Source organism: Typopeltis vanoorti, chromosome 5 (assembly GCF_054136105.1).
Source record: "Typopeltis vanoorti isolate ZY-2024b chromosome 5, IOZ_Tvanoo_1.0, whole genome shotgun sequence".
Taxonomy (NCBI): Eukaryota; Metazoa; Arthropoda; class Arachnida; order Uropygi; family Thelyphonidae; genus Typopeltis; species Typopeltis vanoorti.
Genome location: NC_143553.1, coordinates 168,508,462 through 168,527,126, shown reverse-complemented (window position 1 = coordinate 168,527,126; position 18,665 = coordinate 168,508,462). Strand labels below are relative to the sequence as shown.

Below are 18,665 nucleotides of genomic sequence, written 5' to 3'. Positions count from 1 at the left end.
GAATGTCATCTTCTCCAGTTGCCTTTCCACATTTTAGGCTTTTGATGGCTTTTTCAATTTCAAGTATGGACATTATTCCTGATTGCATGCCTGTTTTATGTTTTTTACCAGTGTGCTGTCACTGTTTGTTTCATTTAGCAATTTTTCAAAGTAATTACTCCATACATCAAGGATATCTTTTTCTCCTGTTTTCATGTCACCTTTATCATCTCTAATTCCTTTTACAGCATACTTTCCTCCATTTCTGAGCTTTTTCAACAACTTCCAGAATATCTTGCATCTTGACATATATTCTTCTTACCAAAGTCTTCTCATGACTTTTGTTTAGCTACTTTTACACAGTGTTTAGCTTTCTTACATTTGTCTCTGTATTCTCTAAGAGCACAAGCTGACTTATTTTCCAGGAACGTTTGATATGCTTTCTTCTTTTCTTTCAATGCCTCTTTAACTTCTTGTGTCTACCATGGTTGTCTGATTTTTCTATCCTTGCAGACAACCTCATTACATGCCTCTCTCGCTGAATCAATCAATGTTTTCTTCAGGGCTTGCCACTCTATCTCCAAGGTTTGATTCCTGTTCTTAAACTCTTTCATTTTTTCTTGAATAATATTTGTGTATTTTAGTACACATCTGAGAGCTGCTCTACAGTTCACATCTGAGAGCTGCCCAACTTTTATTATATGTTCTTCTTTTCAATGTGAAATTCAATTTTATCCTGCTCAAGACTAAATAGTGATCACTTCCAATTTCAAATTCTCTTATACTCTAGTGTCCTGCACCAGTGAGAAAACATCACTATCAACAATAACATAGTCAATGAGACTTTTCTTATTCCTTGCCTCTTCTCTCCATATGAATTTGTGTACATTTGTATGTTGGAACATTGTGTTAGTAATGGTGGTCCAATACTGCTTCTCTTAAACAATTCCTGGCCAAATCCCATTGACTACTGACATTCTCACTATTAATTATTTATACGAAAACACAAGGAATAAGTAATGCTATTTATTTAGATAAAGCCAAACATTTTGGTCTGAAAATTACAGTGCAACGGTGGCAATGATAGTTAATTATAAGGTAGAATGCAAACCATCTGTCATTGCCACTGAAAATGACCCGTAATTTTCAGACCAAAATAATTGACTTTATCTAAATAAATAGTATTACTTATTCCTTGTGTTTTTCTGTAAATAATTAAGTTTATTTATTTATTTATTCATATGGCATGAATATCAAAACATGCAGTACAATACACTTTAATAACATATAAAATTAAAAGTCAAAAGTCATTTTAAAAACCAATAAAATTAAAAGGTTACATCCATATTAGTCAGATAGTTCATAGCTTCAGGTGTAGCACTTAAAAAGTCCAATTTGTCTCCTTAATATACTCTGAGATAACACTGAGTCACAATATTGTTTACAGTTTGTCTCTGAGCTCCACAATCACAATGCAGGGATGGTCGTTTACCCCATTTAAAAAGCATCTCCACACATACACCATGACCAGTTCATATTCTATTAAGCTGAGTCCAGGATTTTCGTGGGAGGTGTGAGCAAGCATCAAAACTTTCTTGTAATTCATTGAGAGAAAATTTTGTGATGTCATCTGTATGGCTCTCCCACTGTTCTTGCTACTTTTGATTCAAGTCAAAGTTAGAATGTAGTTGGGCTAATTGTAGTGGTGGATGTCTTGATCTCAATCGTTGTACACTTAAGTCTGGGAGATCTAAATGTATTGGTAGGGCTGTGTTCTCCAAGATTTTCTTATACTCATGTAAGAGAGCCTTAGTCCTGCGCAGATTCGGTGGAACAATGTTACTAAGAGCTGGAAGCCAGTGTGTGGGCGTTGATTTAATTGTGCCAGAAATCAGTCTCATTGTATTATTTAGTTGGCTATCAACAAGTTTAACATGTGTGCTATTTAGCCATACTGGTGAGCAATATTCGGCAACAGAGAAAACAAGACCAAGAGCAGTAATCTGCAGATTATTGGCTGTTGCTCCCCATGTCATGCCTATTAGTTTTTGTGTTATGTTGTTACGGGTTCTTAACTTAGCAGAAACGTTTGTTAGGTGTTGCTTGTAAGAGAGCGTGCGGTCCAGGGTAATGCCCAAGTACTTTGGAAACTTATTGTGTCATAGTAAACATCCTTCAAAGAAGATATGTAAAGTGACATCTGCCATGTGATTATTAAGGTGAAAGCTTGATATTTCTGTTTTGTCTGGATTGAGCTGGAGCCTCCATTTTTTATAATATTCACCTATAGTTTTCAGATCTTTTGTAAGTACGTCTTCAGCCTGACTCATGTTTTTGTGTCGAATGGCAATTACAGTGTCATCAGCATAACAGAACTTGCGTGAGATAGTAGCAGGCAAGTCATATGTGTATAGGTTATAAAGTAAGGGTGCTAATACTGACCCTTGTGGAAGACCATTATTAAGTTTTCGTTGTCGGGACATTTTATTTCCTAATATAACTTGAAAGAAACGTTCAGTGAGCATGGAGGAAATTAAGTGTGCAGTCCATTTACATGGGACAATGCTAAGAAATTTGTATATAAGACCTTCACGCCATACTGTATCATAGGCTGCTGTTAGGTCCAAGAAGACAGCTGATGTTTTTTCTTGCTTCTGAAATCCAGCTTCTATGTATGATGTTAAAGTGAGCACTTGATCACAGCAACCACGTTTTTCTCTAAAACCAGCTTGCTCAATCGGGACATGCTGCATAATTGGTGTGGACAATCTGTTGTACAGAAGGCGCTCTAACATTTTATAGGTGCAACTCAATAAAGCAATAGGTCTGTAACTTTTTGCCTCCTGGGGTAGTTTTCCAGGTTTAAGAATAACAACTATTTTTGACTTCTTAAACTGGCTAGGTAGTCGGCCAGTCAATAATATATCAGAAAAGAATTCACAGAGCCATTTTATAGTATTTGGCCTGCTATTAATCAGAAATTCAGGATGGACACCGTTGAAGCCTGGGGCCTTGCCTGCTTTGATATCTTTTATGACGGCTTTTACTTCATCTATAGTGAAGATTGAGGCATATTGTGAGAAAGCAGGGGAATTTATTTTTAAAGCTCTAAGTTCTTTCTTAACTTTCTTGGTATGTTCACGGTCCCTAGGTGCTCTTGACATATTAACGATTTGATTAGCTATTTTCTCAGGGGAGATGATTGTGCTTTTTCTTTTAGGTAGATTAGTTGTGGATAGTTGTTGGAGAAGATTCCAAGCTTTTCTACTTGATCGTTTGAAGTCAAGGTTTTCAACCATATCAATCCATTTTGTTTTTCGAGATGAGTTCAGGCTATGTAGTAATTCATCTGCTATTTCAGGATCTTCACTTTTCAGGAACTCTCTGTAGAGATGTTCACTCTCTTCATTCCATCCATGGACATAATCTTTTCTGTAACCTCTAGGGATATATTTTTTCACAGTTGATATGATTGTTCCTACAAATCTCTTGTACTCTGCGACTCTAGCAGGTATCCACCGAACGCATTTATCCAATTCATTCGCAAAATTTCTCCAATTTGCTTTTTTAAAATTCCAACACGGTCGTGGAAAGGATCTTGCTATAGGTAGTGTCATACCAATTTCTAGTAACACCGGTCAATGTTGACTGTGTGGGAAGTTAGAAAGTACATATCGTTTTGCTGGTAATGTTTGCCCTTCTGTGTTTATTGAAACAAAACATAAGTCTGGATTAGACTCTGTTTGCCATGCTGATGATCTAAAGGTGTTTCTATCTTTGGCATCAAATACAAGGTGTATATTATTTATTTCTGCCCATTGAACGAGGGTAGTCCCGCAGTCGTTGTTATCACGGTACTTCCATTCTTCAGGATGGCTATTAAAATCACCAATCCATACTGTTGGATGTTGATAAGTAGGTATCACATCTATAGACATTGACTATTGTTATATTGTGAATTTTCACATTCACAAGATGGGTATCGTTATCACATCTCGTTGTCAGGACAGAAGCATTTTCTATATCATCCTTGATATATGTTGCAATGCCATAATTCCGGTGGTATGTAGCACCAATCAGAGTGTAACCAGTTATTTTTCCTCCTCTATTAAGGTCGTCTTCGTTTTCAGCATGTGTTTCTTGAAAAAGCACAGCGTCAATATTATTTTCTTGTAGTATTTTGCAGAGATAGTCACATTTTGCTCATTTAATTTCCTCGATATTCAGTTGACACATCTTAAGGCTAAATCCCAGTTTTTTGTCAGCATCATCAATAAAATTAGAAAAATCAGTATTGTTTGACTGCATGCCTTAGCCAGGAGAACTAATTGTTAGACTTAATAATTAATAATTAAATAATTAATAGTAACTGTATAGCACAAGTTTCTCTGAAAGAGCAAAAACTGATTTTCTTTCTTCGTAACTTCTTATGCTCTGGCACTCCAAACAACCACTTAAGTTTGTCATAATCGCCAGGTTTGTAGTTTCATATAAATCTTTTCTTGATTGAGAATTCCACATATTGAGTAACCTCCCAGAACAAGATTGCACAGTCACTTCTCCGACTGAAGGTAGATTTTTGCTACTATAGTTTGGGATAGATCATCTCTTGATGCCATTGTTATATTTTGTATTTTATACAAAATATAAGATTATAAGATTTTATTTTAAAAAATACAATGTTTTTTGTTTCAATTATGTTTTGCAATTTTTACCTGTAATTTTCAGTTTTTTAGATGCTTCAATGTTTATTACTATTCTCTTCCTTTAATGAATGCCTGATGAAGGCTGTTATAAGCTGAAACTAGCTGTATTATTCTCATAAAAAACTTTATAAGTTACCTTGGTTTTTAAGTCATTAAATCTATATTTTTTAAAAACGTATCATAACAGACAAGTAGAAGTCCATAATTACATACACACATATATATATATATATATATATATATATACACTTTGTTAATTTCAATTCTTCCTGATTCAGACTTAGTTCTATGTTTCTTCTCTTAAAGTTAAATCACAATCTAGAATATTCTGCTAGTCGTACATACACAAACTGAAAATAAAGCATACCTTAAGTAAGCTTAAATCAATATTAATTATCTAGTAGAGTACTCTTCTTCCTCTTACAATAATTAATTATACACAGTTGAGATTAAGACACACATTGAGGGAGCTTATTATATTAACTTACACAATCTTATTGCACCCATAAGCAGACACACTTGATGTACATTCTTGCTCGAAATATCACATATATAAGTATTTACAATTTTGGTTCAGCACTGCCTTTTACATGAATTTTTCCTACACAAAAGTGCTCCTTCTTTTCTTTCCTTCTGCTGGCTCATTCTTGATCTCCTGCCAAATTTCTTCTTTGTTCAGCTTTGAAATAATGTTGGATCTAATATCTACTTTGTCTATGTAATTTTACATCACTGAACTTTAGTACTTATTTTTATGCATTAACTGAGAGTTCACTTATGAAAAATACATTTCTCTGACATTTGATTTCCTTAGTACTGAATGAGTTTTTGCTCTCTTTGGGTTTCTGCCTTGTCTCTGAAGAGAGCTAACCAGTTTGAAACAGCTATCAGGCCGGTTAAACCTTAAAAAAATGTACTAATAAAAAGCAAATATATGGAAGCTTGGGCAGCACTTGTGTCTTTTAACTAGTGCAAGCTAAGGCAACTTCAATGCCAAGGATTGTATTCTCGTAAGCGCTCAGGTCAATTTTACAAAACTTTACTGGTTTCTACAAACATTCGGCTTTGAAATAATATTTGATCTAATATCCACTTTGCCTATGTGATCATGTATTATTTATCTAAGCGAAATGGGACTCATAAATCATTTGCAATGCTGATACAATACTGCAAAGAATATGAAGTTGGACATCCTGTGCCAAAGCAGCAGTCAAATTAGCTGAGTCAGAAAAGATCATGACTTTTGTATACTCAAATCTGATGTCCTTTTTTTTTTTTTTTTTACTTTCTGACAAAGCACTTCCTTATGATAATATTTTCTTCCATGTACACTACAGTGCTAATCAAGAACATGAAAGGTTTGTGGAAAAAGTACTAGTATATTCCGCATATAATCTGGATGTATTCCTATATAAATTATACTTCACAAGAAATTATATTCTTGTTTTTATCCTATACCCATGAACATAATTTTATGCATGAAATAACTTCACACTTAGGGTCGTCCTTACATACTGAAGTAGCTGACTATACATCAAATTTCCCAATTCACAGCACACTTCTACTGTTATTCATTATGAGAAGGGTCACTACCCAAGACTGGTTTCTATATTTATTGAGGTCTCATCAGCAGAAACTGGATTGAAGCAGATGCTAATGAGATCTCAATAAAGGTTGAAACTAGTCTGGGCAATGACCCTTTGAATAATGCTGATGAAAGGAGGTGTGCATTATGGAATATGATACTTGGGCAATTTGATGTGAAATCAGCTGTCTCTCCAATGGAGAGGCAGCTGATTTCAAGAAGCCTACTATGAAGGCACATCATTTGTAAACTTTTGTTTGCTCATATTTGGGTATAGGACAAAAAGAGAAAATTATTTTTTGTTCAGTATAATTTACTTCCTGACCCAGCAAAAACTTATCTATGTTCCCGAGTAGATATATCATATTTTTTCTCGAATGCACTGAAAGGACAATGATTTACATCATACAACAATGTGTTAGAAGTTTGTTCTTAATTCCATCAACACTCAAGGAAATTTGATAAGGCAACATACAGACTTGCTTCTCAATAAATATAGATAAAACAGGTTATTAAATTAAATGAAAATATATTTTATATGCAATTTTATTATTTTTCTTATAAGCATGCCCATAATTCTCAATATGTATAATTAAATACTTTCACCTATAGGCTAATAACACACAGAAAATATAACTCACGTCTTGTCAAAGGAGAGAGAGCATGAAGTCCTGCACTGGCAGCACCTGAACCAACACCAAAAAGTGTAATATCATTCTCATTGCCGTGAAATTCCTTAATGTTGTTATAAACCCATTTAATAGCCATCACTTGGTCTAGCATGCCATAATTACCTGGAGATACTTCATCTCCAGTTGCCAAAAATCCTGAGGAGTGGGAAAAATTGTCATGAAATGCACTTAAGGATAATGCAAAGACAAAACAACAATTTGAATTAAAAAACATCTGAGAACTACACTAAGTTAGCTTTTGCATTAGGGATCCCCCCCCCCCCGATTTACATATTCGGCATGATAACAAAGTACCATGTGACATGCAGCTAGTATAAATGGGCACACCTATCCTCTGTATGTAATCGGTAAACATTTACCAATAATGGGGAAATGTGGTGATGTAAGTTAATTTGACCGCAGACAGACTGTTGGGGCTCCAGAAGGCAGGTGCTAGTATTTTGGAAACAGCCACACTTATTAGTTGCTCCCATACTACTGTGTTATCAATGGTGTACCAGGACTGGATTAACCATGAACAGACAACCAGCAGAAGGGCTCATATTGGTCAGCCACGAGTGGTTGATTCTAGAGGTGAGGGTTGGGTGTCATGACTATATCTCAGCAACAATCACAAAGTTCATCTACCAGTACAACAGCGGGAGAGTTCAACGCATTTCCAAGTGCACCATGTTGTACTCTGCTTTGCCTGTGGTTCCACCAGAGACCAACAAGTGTACCCATGATGACAGCCAGGCATTGCAAACATCGTCAGCAATGGACCCTCAAAAGATGAAAAAAGGTTGTCTGGAGTGATGAGTGCTGTTTCCTGCTGTACCATGCTGATGGCTGGGTTCACATTTAGCATAAACAGCATGAAGCCCTATCCCCTAGTTGCACAGCTGGGGGTTCAACAGGCTGGTAGAGGTGGTATTATGGTCTAGGGAGCTTTTTCCTGGCATGCCCTAGGTCTGTTGGTTATCATCCCACAAACAATGAATGGTGAACGCTACAGGGACCTGTTAGCCAACATCTCCATCATATCTGCAGGAGGTATACCCCAACCACAGTGCTATCTTTCAACAGGACAAGGCACCTTGTCATCGGGCTCGTACAATTACCGGGTGGTTGGAGGAATACGGCAACAAATTCGCCACACTGCCTTGGCCCCAAAACTCCCCTGATGGTAGCTCAATTAAACATGTGTGGGATGTGCTAGAATGGGGTGCAAGAACTGCTGATCCTCCTTCACAGAATGAGTGTGAACTGATGGAGCTACTTCAGCAGACATGAGTCAAATTATGCATGAAGGATGTCTGACACCTTTTGGAATCTGTTCCTAGGTGTCTGCGAGCTGTAACTGCACAGAGAGGTGGACCAATGCAATATTAGGTGGGTGTTCCTATATATGTTCAGTGTATATCTTTGCTCAACTTATAGTCTGTATGAAGTAAAAGGAGGTTCTAGCTGTGTGGTATTCTTATTTGTTTTAAATGAACCTTTTGAGTAATGGAGAGTTATATAAAATTAATAATTTACAGAGCTGAACATGTGCCAGATGGTTACAAAATAAAATGAAATTGCAACTAGAGCTAAAACAAAGTTTTAGCTCTAGTTGCAATTCTTTTTTGAAATACAAAAAAAATAACAATATTTAGTTAAATAAAATGATTTCTGCACAGTGCACTGAACTATACATTGCCAATGAGGGACAGCACATAGAGCATATCATGTATTATAATGTAATATCAATAAGCTATTTATTATGTATATTTGCTTATGTTTCCAAACTTTATGGCCACTCTGTAGATTTCTTCCTATTTCAAATTGTCTGGTAGGAGTTGTAAAAATTGCACATCTGCTCAACTGTAACAAGTGAGCAATTTTAGTTAAAGAGGTGTTTCAGTTTAATCGTCAGTTATATTTATGTAATTCTGAGTCCTTGGCATGTTTTATGTCATAACTTGATATCAACAGAACTTAAGATAGTTGCCATCATCATAACAAGCATCAATAGAAAAGAAGTGGAACTGGCCAAAGAATTAGAGAAGATCCATAGTGACATAACTGGTGTTCATGATGTTATATTATTCAGGCAATGCAGATCAGGGAAGAAAAGGAGTAGCTATAGTATTCAACATTAAACATGAATATAATCTTCTTGAATAGCAGGCGGTCAAGTAAAATAATGTGTGCATACATCAAAATGAGAATCTAGACATGACTTATTTGTGACTATGGTCCCACAGACAGGGCTGCCCCCTAGGAATTTTGCAGTCCCGTGCAGTTGCATATTGTGCAACCCCTTCTCCCTTATTTTTCATATAGTTTATGCCAATTTTGCCACCCTAAAAAAACTTGCCATTCTGCAAATGCACATCTTGCATCGTTGGTAGAGCTGGCCCTGTCCACAGAAGATTCAATTAAAGTTAAGCAGAGGAATTTTTTGAGTCATTACAGAAAGTAGCTGATATAAAGGAAGAGGAAAGGTTGGACCTTGTTGGAGATCTAAACAGTAGAGCAGGAAATTAATACCATGCATATATATATAAATATGTTGAGAAAATAGGAAAGCTAATAATAGTGAGTACTTGCTGGATTTCTGTTAAGGACATGGACTAATCATCACTAATACCAAATCCACATCATGCTGAGCAGAAATTCATATTTTTTATATAATGATCCCCATAGATGTGTGTCTGATTTTCACTGAATAAACTTGCACCTTAAACATACCCCCAGATAAAATAATCAAGGAGGGTTCAGATCTGGTAAGCATGTAGCCCATAAGGCTATATCATCTAATTCAGTAATGGAAATTATCATCTGACCAGTCCTTCACCACTCTGTCATAATGAGTGGTGTGCCATCCTGTTTGAACCACTACATGTGACCCTCCCAGCCTCCCCAGACATTGACGGCATTAACTGGTCACTTAACGTGGGCAAATATATCTTGTCGGTTATGTTACCTTCAAAGAAAAATGGTACAGAGATGGCACAGACAACACCACTCCTTTACTGCTCCTTCTTGTTTAGTAGAGGAAATCAAGTGCAGATTGCTGTGCGATCAATACTGTATGTTCTGTTTATTCACCTCTCTGTTCACACGTAAACATTATTATCCAGGAGATCAAAGAACTATGCACACATTTCCAAATGACAGTTAAGATCATCTTCAGATAAGTTTTTGCAGAACTTGCATGTTGTACAAAAGAAAGGCATCCTAAGTTCCATGGATGTTAAGTTGACTTCTTCAGAATGGCTATTACCATTGCTATGTCTTTTCCTCATCTTGTCAAAAAAAGATGATCATCCACAATGGAATTTGTCCAACATACTACCTATATCCTTGAATTTTTGAACCAGCTTTCCAACTGTGCTGTGGGAAATGACAACTCCTCCTGGAAGAGTTGTCATGAAAAGTACATATCACATCCAGCTATTGTTTATGTGTTATATAGTAACATATTCTTGAAGTTGAAATTTTATTTTGCACTTGGTTAGAATATCTTCAGGACCAAGGAAAGGTAGTGCAACACCAGGCAACTCGTAGCAAAGGTGGACCAAGCTAACATCACTCCTATCTCAGTATCTACCATAATGCAAAACACATCTCCTTGCGGATATGTATAATGTTATGAATTAAGAGAAGGTCCACTACCCAGACCGGTTTCGACCTTTACTGAGGTCTCGTCAGTGGGAGCCAGGCCCAGAGGTCGAGATACCAAGGCAGAAGCAATGGAGAGGTCACCTTTACCTATAGGAATTGCCAAAAGGTGTGCCACCTTATTATTAAATTACTCTGGATTTAGAGAAAGATGTTGAAAGTTTATTTTGCACTTGGTTAGACTATAATAAATTTAGTTTAATCCTTTATCCCACTCCGACTGACGAGACCTCAATAAAGGTCGAAACTGGTCTGGGTAGTGGCCCTTCTCTTAATGCATAACATTATACATATCCACAAGGAGATGTGTTTTGCATTATGGGAGATACTAAGATAGGAGTGATGTTAGCTTGGTCCACCTTTGCTACGAGTTGCCTGTTGTTGCACTACTCCTTCCTCAGTCCTGAAGATATTTTCAGGTACAAATTTGTTTGCTCACACTTGGAAAAAGGATTAAGCTAAATTTATTATAGTCTAACCAAGTGCAAAATAAACTTTCAACATCTTTCTCTAAATCCAGAGTAATTTAATAATAAGGTGGCACACCTTTTGGCAATTCCTATAGGTAAAGGTGACCTCTCCATTGCTTCTGCCTTGGTATCTCCACCTCTGGGCCTGACTCCCATTGACGAGACCTCAATAAAGGTCGAAACCAGTCTGGATAGTGGCCCTTCTCTTAATGCATAACATTAAACATATCCACCACAAGGAGATGTGTTTTACGTTATGGGAGATACTAAGATAGGAGTGATGTTAGTTTGGTCCACCTTTGCTACGAGTTGCCTGGTGTTGCACTACCTTTCCTCAATCCTAAAGATATTTTCAGGTGCAAACTTTATTTGCTCACACTTGGATAAAGGATTAAACTAAATTTATTATAGTAACATATTCACTAAACAGTTATCATTTAAGCAAGAGTAAAGGGGGAGAAAAAATTACAATACCCAGGTGTCCCAGACGATAATTGAAAGTAACCACTATGACATCCTGAGAAGCAGCAAGCATATGTCCAGGAAAAGTACTGGCACTTCCATGATCCCAGTTGTCTCCATGGATATATATCATAACAGAAAATTTTTCACTGTTCAGTCTTTCCCCAAACTATAAAAATAAATAAATAAATAAAATATGACTGAATTTAATTAAATTTTAATAAAATAAATCTTAATTTTAAAAGCATTTAAACATTCATTAATTGCAAATTAATTAATAGACTGAAATTACAGTCTACAATGATTAGAAAGAAGTCAACAGACACCACAGTGTAAGTAACAAATAGCCATGGTGCCCACCTAATTAGATGCAGGACCTCCTTTCACTGTGATGACTGCAGCAATCCTATGGGGAATACTTTCCACAAGTATACGATAGTGATCAATGGGAATTTTGGACTAATCTTCCTGTATGCATGTAATGAGGTTCTGGACTGTTGTGGGAAAGATATCCCTTTTCCTCACCCAATGCTCCAGTTCATACATTGATGTTTGATAGGGTTGAGATTAGAGCTCTGTGGAGGCCAGTCAAGTGTGATGATGTTCATGTCCACAAACCATGCAGTTATAGCAGCAGCCTTGTGACATGGTGCATTTGTCTTGCTGAAAGAGACAATGGTCAGCCAAGAAACACCACAAAGTAGGAAGAATTGCACTCTCCAGAATTCCGAGATGAGTTCTAAACAGTGCAATGGCCTCAGACCTCACAAACAGAGGTGCAATGCAAAACCATTACTCCGCCATCTCTGAATTTCATAGTTGAGTTATGCACTCTGGTAAGAGATGTTCACTGGGCATTTGCCACACCCACATTGTCCATCTGCTTAGTAGAGTGTAGTATGATTTGTTGCACCATAACACAGCTTTCCAAGCTTCCATGTCCCACTGAACATGTTCTTTGCGGCACTGAAGAGACAATGCTGCATTTTCGTTTGGATAATGTGGGGATTGTATATTTTGATCCTACCATGGAAACTCATGTTGTGAGCTTCGGTTCAGAATGTTTTTGTGCAGATTTTGTGCCTGGAACTCCTCATTCAATGTGCCAACTAATGAGTGGCAGTTTTTACATATTATAATTCACAGCACCCTAAGGTCAAATTTGGTGAGTGTACCGAGTTGTCCGCTGAGGGTAGTAGCACTTGCAGTTGACTCCCTGCATTTCCATCTCGGTATGGTATAACTGATTGTTGACCTGGAATGGCTCGATTTGCTGAACAGATAGGCTAGTAACACAGCATCCTGTCACAACACCTCTTTCAAACTCTGTAAGTTCCCTTCTCACATACATTTCACCTGGACACAGTTGCACTGACTTGGGAACATTACATTCCTCCAATTTATACCGGTTACAAACATGTAACTCATTACATGGAATGATGCAATTTGCCCATTGATTTCTTTCCAAGCAATGTATATGTAGGACTCTGAGGTTCTTTTAAGTCCTTGTAATAGTTATTCATTTGTATTATGCAAGTTGTATAAGAGTTAAAATAAATCCAAATAATAATTCAAAAAATGTATTATTAATTTAAGCAAAAAAAATTTTAAAAAATGTATTGCCCATTCCTAAATTAATTATAGAAATGGACAACAGAATAAGCAAAACTAGTTTAGTGGGGAATCAGTTGGAATAAGACAGAAATTAGCCAAAACACTAAACTAGCAGTATACAAGACAGTGTTCAAACCTACATTAACTTATGGATTTGAGAGGTAGGTTAGAAATAAAACAGTTGATCAATGACTACATATATGATGGTTCTGAGAAAAATTACAGTGAAGATATTAGGAAGGTAGTCAACTTGTTAACATTCAATAATGTATGAACAGAGATAATGTAAGGTAGTGTGAGCACTTAAACAGAATGGGAAAGGAAAGGTTAGCAAAACAGATGTTTTGTGACAAGATGCAGGAAGAAGACTAAGATCTAGATGTTAGTCTTCCTGACAAATAGCAAGAAGAGTAACATCGAGATGACAAATAATATATATATAGATCTTGACAAATAACAGACTGATTTGGAGAAAAATTTTTGATAGGACGTTTGTAATAATGTAAAGTTAATCGTGTGTAGTACCATTACACTATCCTGTATTTCATGATGATAAAATATCTGAAGCAAAGAACATGCATTATATGTTGACTGTCACATTTAAGGCACAGTTCAAGCTGATTCTTAAAATTGTAATTTGGTTTTATGCAAAAGCAATGTCTGTGTAATGTGCCACTTGGCAGTAGAAAGATTGAATGAAAGCAAAATGCACTCACTTCTCCAAGACCGGTCAACATATCAAATTACAGATCGAGATCCCACCAACTCACAAAAGAATAAGGTGTGCAAGTTATTGAACAAAGTCACTTTCTGGCCAAAAGAAACAGTCAAACCCTTTCACGTTAAAACATCCAGAATATATGGAGCTCTAAAAATTCACAAACAAGGTACACCTTTACGCCCTATTGTAGATAGTATAAACAGTCCTACATATAAACTAGCTAAACATTTAGCCAAACTACTAGCCACTTGCGCAAACAATTCTCCCTCTTTTGTTAAAAATTCTACCCACCTAAAAAGTATTTTAGAAAACCACACCTTAAATAGTTCAGACCTAATGGTGAGTTTGATATCACCTCATTATTCACTAATGTACCATTGACTGAAACACCTGACTTACTAAATTCGCAATTTCCCCCTGATATATTTCAGCTATTTAAATTCACAGTACAGGCAGGTTATTTTACATGGAAAGGGAAAATATACAAACAATTAGATGGAACAGCTATGGGATCCCCCCCCCCTAGCCAATTTCTACATAGAACATCTGGAAAAGCTTGCTATCAACACAGCCACTCTCAAACCTAGTCTCTGGCTATGCTATGTTGTTGATATATTTGCTATTTGGTCACATGGCCCAGACACATTGAATACATTTTTAGTGCATCTAAATAACCAGCACCCTAAAATCCACTTTACAATGGAACTAGAAGTCAATGACTGCCTGCCCTTCCTGGACACACTGATCACGTTTTCCAGAAGGTTCCTTATCATTTTCAGTTTATAGAAAACCCACACATACAGGGAGATATTTACACACAATCATCAAAAATATGGTATCTGAAAAACACTAACCCATAGAGCTAGAGCAATCTGTTCCAATGACATTGCTCTCACTGCTGAACTTTCTCACCTGCTGTTGTGTTCCTTTCTCTATAATTTCTTAGCGTACCTATGTATCACACATCAAGCCTCATTCAAGAAGTCATGTGGTATCTCCAAACAAAGGAATTGTCTCTGGGTTGAGCCAAGACCAGTGCAAAAAGGGGGGAAGGGGAACCCCCCCCCCTCTAGAAGGGGGATTCCCCTTTCCTCATCCCTTTTTTTCATTGGCCTCCAGTTACCTTCCTCCCAATTGCCCAGTGAATCATTTCTACTAAAGAAGGACTTGGTGATTTCGAGGCTTCTAGCTCTATCAAGTGCTTTATCACAATTGTGGCTCATTTCCCTTGACTCCCTCCCCTTATCTATTCCAATGCTAATGCCATTCACTCTTCGCACAGCAGACTGAGACTCATCCAAACTCAAATTCCCTTTTTCAGAGTCTTTTTCATCAGATGTTTCCTCATTTAGTGAGTAAACTCCTGATTTATTGTCTGTCCTCTTGGATAGTGGGGGCTCTGTCCAATCCAAATTGTCGCACACCAGTTCTTTAAACTCATCATTAGGCTGTCCTTCAGGCTCCTTTACTCTATATCTAAATACCTGAGAGTTCATTCCAGTCATGTGAGATCGCACCCTGCGACGCCTGTGGGTGATCCATCTTCTTCCAAGGAGATACACTTCCCTCTGTGCATAATTGCATTTAAAGTTGTATCGCAATAAAAAGTCATTTCCCAGAATAAGCTTCATGTGTGGGAGAGTGGTCTTGGACAAAACCAGAAACTCATGCCAAGCACACAGCTTGAATTCAGCCAAGTAAACCCTTAGATGCACAGTTTTGGTTGCTTGGGTTATTGAAGCTGAGATTCCAAAAATCATCACAGGCTCCATGAGGTGTGGGATGTCATTCTTTACATAAGGCTCCACTCTTTTGGAGTAATATTCTGAGATGATGGAGGTCTGGGACCCAGTGTCTATTAAGGCATTGAAACTCCTCCCACAGACACTGCCCTTTATCACCATTCCATAAGAATGTTCCTTCATTCCTACCCTTTGCTCCAGGTTCTATTTACATACATGTGCAACCTAGCCTCTTCATTTTGACTTCTGTTGGAGCACCTCCTTCCGTTGGAACAATTGCGGGCAAGATGCCCAATCTTGTCGCAATTGTAGCATCTGGGAGGCTCCCTCCAGACACTTTGATCACCAGTTTGTTTGGAACTTGACAGGAGTTGAACCGATTCTAGGGAGGATACTTCTGCCAACCTTTGCATCACTACATCTAATCTGTCGAACAGGGGCCTTTGTAGTCTTTCCACCTCCTCTCTAATCATTCTTATAGTTTCTTCAGTCTTGAGGTCATTAGACGCTGAGGTTTTTGTGGACATTGCTCCTAATTGTCTCATCTCCTCCTCTAATTTTTCCATAATGGGTTTCTGAAGGAGTTCCACTTCATGTTTAATAATCGACCTTACGTTACATGTTTCAGAAGAGGCCTCTGCCAGGCTATTAATCTCTCCACAGCCGACACCTTCATCTCTTTTTTTTTCTTTGGACCTTTCCTTCTTCTCCTTGCACTCCCTTTCTTGTCCTTGGACAGGCTGCAATCATTATCAATCATGTTGACAAGGCCAGGAATAGTTGTGGGACGGATGTCTCCCAGCAATTGCTCTCATTCTTTGACCGCATTGAAACACTGATCCAGGCTTGTTATTTTTTTTCAAAATGCTGTTTCCCTCAGCTCTTGTCGAATTCCCTGTCAGAAATGCTGCAGGATAACCCAGTCTAAATGGGGGTCTTTCCTCACTGGAGTACTGGCCACCATCAACAATCTGTCTCGAAACCCTTCTGAACGCATCGTTGGAGCTTCCAAAAAGGTTTGGCCCCCAAACTCCTCAATTTTGAGAACTGAGATATTAGGACCTCTTTGAATATGGAATACTCTAAGGTCTCCTTTAAGATGGGACAAGAATAGAGGAAAGTCCTTGCCTTTCCTATCAGCTTGCTACGGAGTATCACTAACAATTGGAAGTCAGCAGACCATCCCCCCCCCCGGCTTTCTAAGTTCCTCTATATAGTGAAAAAATGCAATCACATCATCAGTTTCCTCCCACGAGAATTGAGGAAACACTTCTTGAGGGTTGATACACTTAAAAAATTCCTTATCATTCATTCCCGTGCTGCTATTAGGGTTGTGAGCATGCTTGCTATCTAAGTTAACATGCAACAATACAACCTTATTTCAAAATTTTTCAAATTATAATTTTTGCTATTTTTAAGTTTCTGGTTAGAATCCAAAACCAACCTACATGTGAAAAAGGTGAGCCTTCCTCCTTTTTATTTCCTTATTTCACAATCCTGTCGGCTGCACCATTTATCTTGTGTCCCTTTCTCTATAATTTCTGAGTGTACCTATGTATCACACATCAAGCCTCATTCAGGAAGCCACGTGGTATCTCCAAACACAAAGGAATTGTCTCTGGGTTGAGCCAAGACCAGTGAAGCAAGGTCTTTAGAATCTCGCTCCTCGCAATTCTAGGATAATTTATTTTTTTGCTGTGCCACCTAAAGTATAGGATTAAATAAGGTACTTTAACTGAGAAGTGATTCCAATGATATATACCAGTGACTAGTATCATGCAGTCGTGAGATAACCGGACTTCCTTTGTTTCCTGCTTAGATTCGTATATCCTTGTTGCAGGTGATGCATTGGATTCTTTTACTCAGAAAAAAGGCAGGGAGTTAAATATAGCTAAGGCTTATTGAACACACTAATGCAATATACAATACAAAACAGCACATACTAAATTCAAGCTACATAAATCGTTCAAGTATCATTAATTTAAGGGTCTAAATTTGACTCTTAAATTAATGAGAACACTAAAACGACAAGTTCCACGTACTACATACAAGCTAAACATTCCTAAAAATATACTGCTTTACGTTAACTTCAACAACTGAATACATAATGGAGCTCATTGTTCAAACTATACCCCGTTGTATCCTCTCTTAAACATTTTTTTCAATACTTTAACCAATACAAGGGCTAACACAACATGGTCGTCAATAGTTAAGGCACTACAGTTCCCTCCTAAGTTCAAACAAAGTCTCTGTCCCTTAATGTCTCTATACTTCATTCACAATTCTTAAGGATTCCTTATACAGACATGAAAAGAAATGTTCTACATTACCATACACCTGGGCTTTGTTACACTTGTTCCTCCAGCTTCTGATAGCCTCCTTCAATTTCGATCATCCTTGATCGAAATTGAAGGAGATCTGCCCTCCAATTGAAGGGCAGATCGATCAATGCATTCACTTGGATATCTCTTTCCACTCCTGGGAAACTTTGAACGGCTCCTGCACTGTTGATCCTCTCTGAGAATGGCTGAGGTTATATTCTTGCTCCTATCTCATGTCATAGGCTGCACACCAAATGGATAGGGATATGCCCTTCTGTATGAGATTAAAGGCACGTATCCTCATCAGCACTCGACCGGCAAATATTATCTGCATTCTTCGGCCATTGAATAGAAGTCATCTCCGATCATTCTTCGTTCCGAGCTCTATGGTACAGAGCTGCTCCATCTGCCGAGCGGGTACCCGTGGACCGCAGGTTAAGCACAAGATGACTGCCGAAGAGATGAGAGAGAGGGGGGGGGTTGCTGACCCTTTTATACCTTCACCCTTATCGACAACCACTGCCACCTATGTAGCTGGCTTTGAGCCCGCAATGGCCTGGGGGTTTTCTTCTTCCTTCAGTCAGCACTCCCGTGACCTTTGAGCTTTTATTAACAGTGAAATTTGCAAGTCATTGTACAAACACATAATTCCAATTCTAACCGAAATAAAATTTTATTTATACGATACCGAGTGGGTACCCGTGGACCGCAGGTTAAGCACAAGA

The 18,665-nt window shown here is 37.7% G+C and overlaps 1 protein-coding gene across 1 annotated transcript in view; it reads right to left on the bottom strand.

Annotated features, from left to right (window-relative positions):
- Nucleotides 1-18,665, bottom strand: part of LOC150107045 (neuroligin-2-like) — a 165,325-nt gene that overhangs the window by 132,954 nt on the left and 13,706 nt on the right. Inside the window, exons 3-4 of the mRNA XM_090392913.1 lie at nucleotides 11,555-11,711; nucleotides 6,912-7,097 (exon numbers count right to left, since the gene is read on the bottom strand). Coding sequence (XP_090249039.1) covers nucleotides 6,912-7,097; nucleotides 11,555-11,711 — 343 coding nt within the window. The remainder of the gene's footprint in view (nucleotides 1-6,911; nucleotides 7,098-11,554; nucleotides 11,712-18,665) is intronic.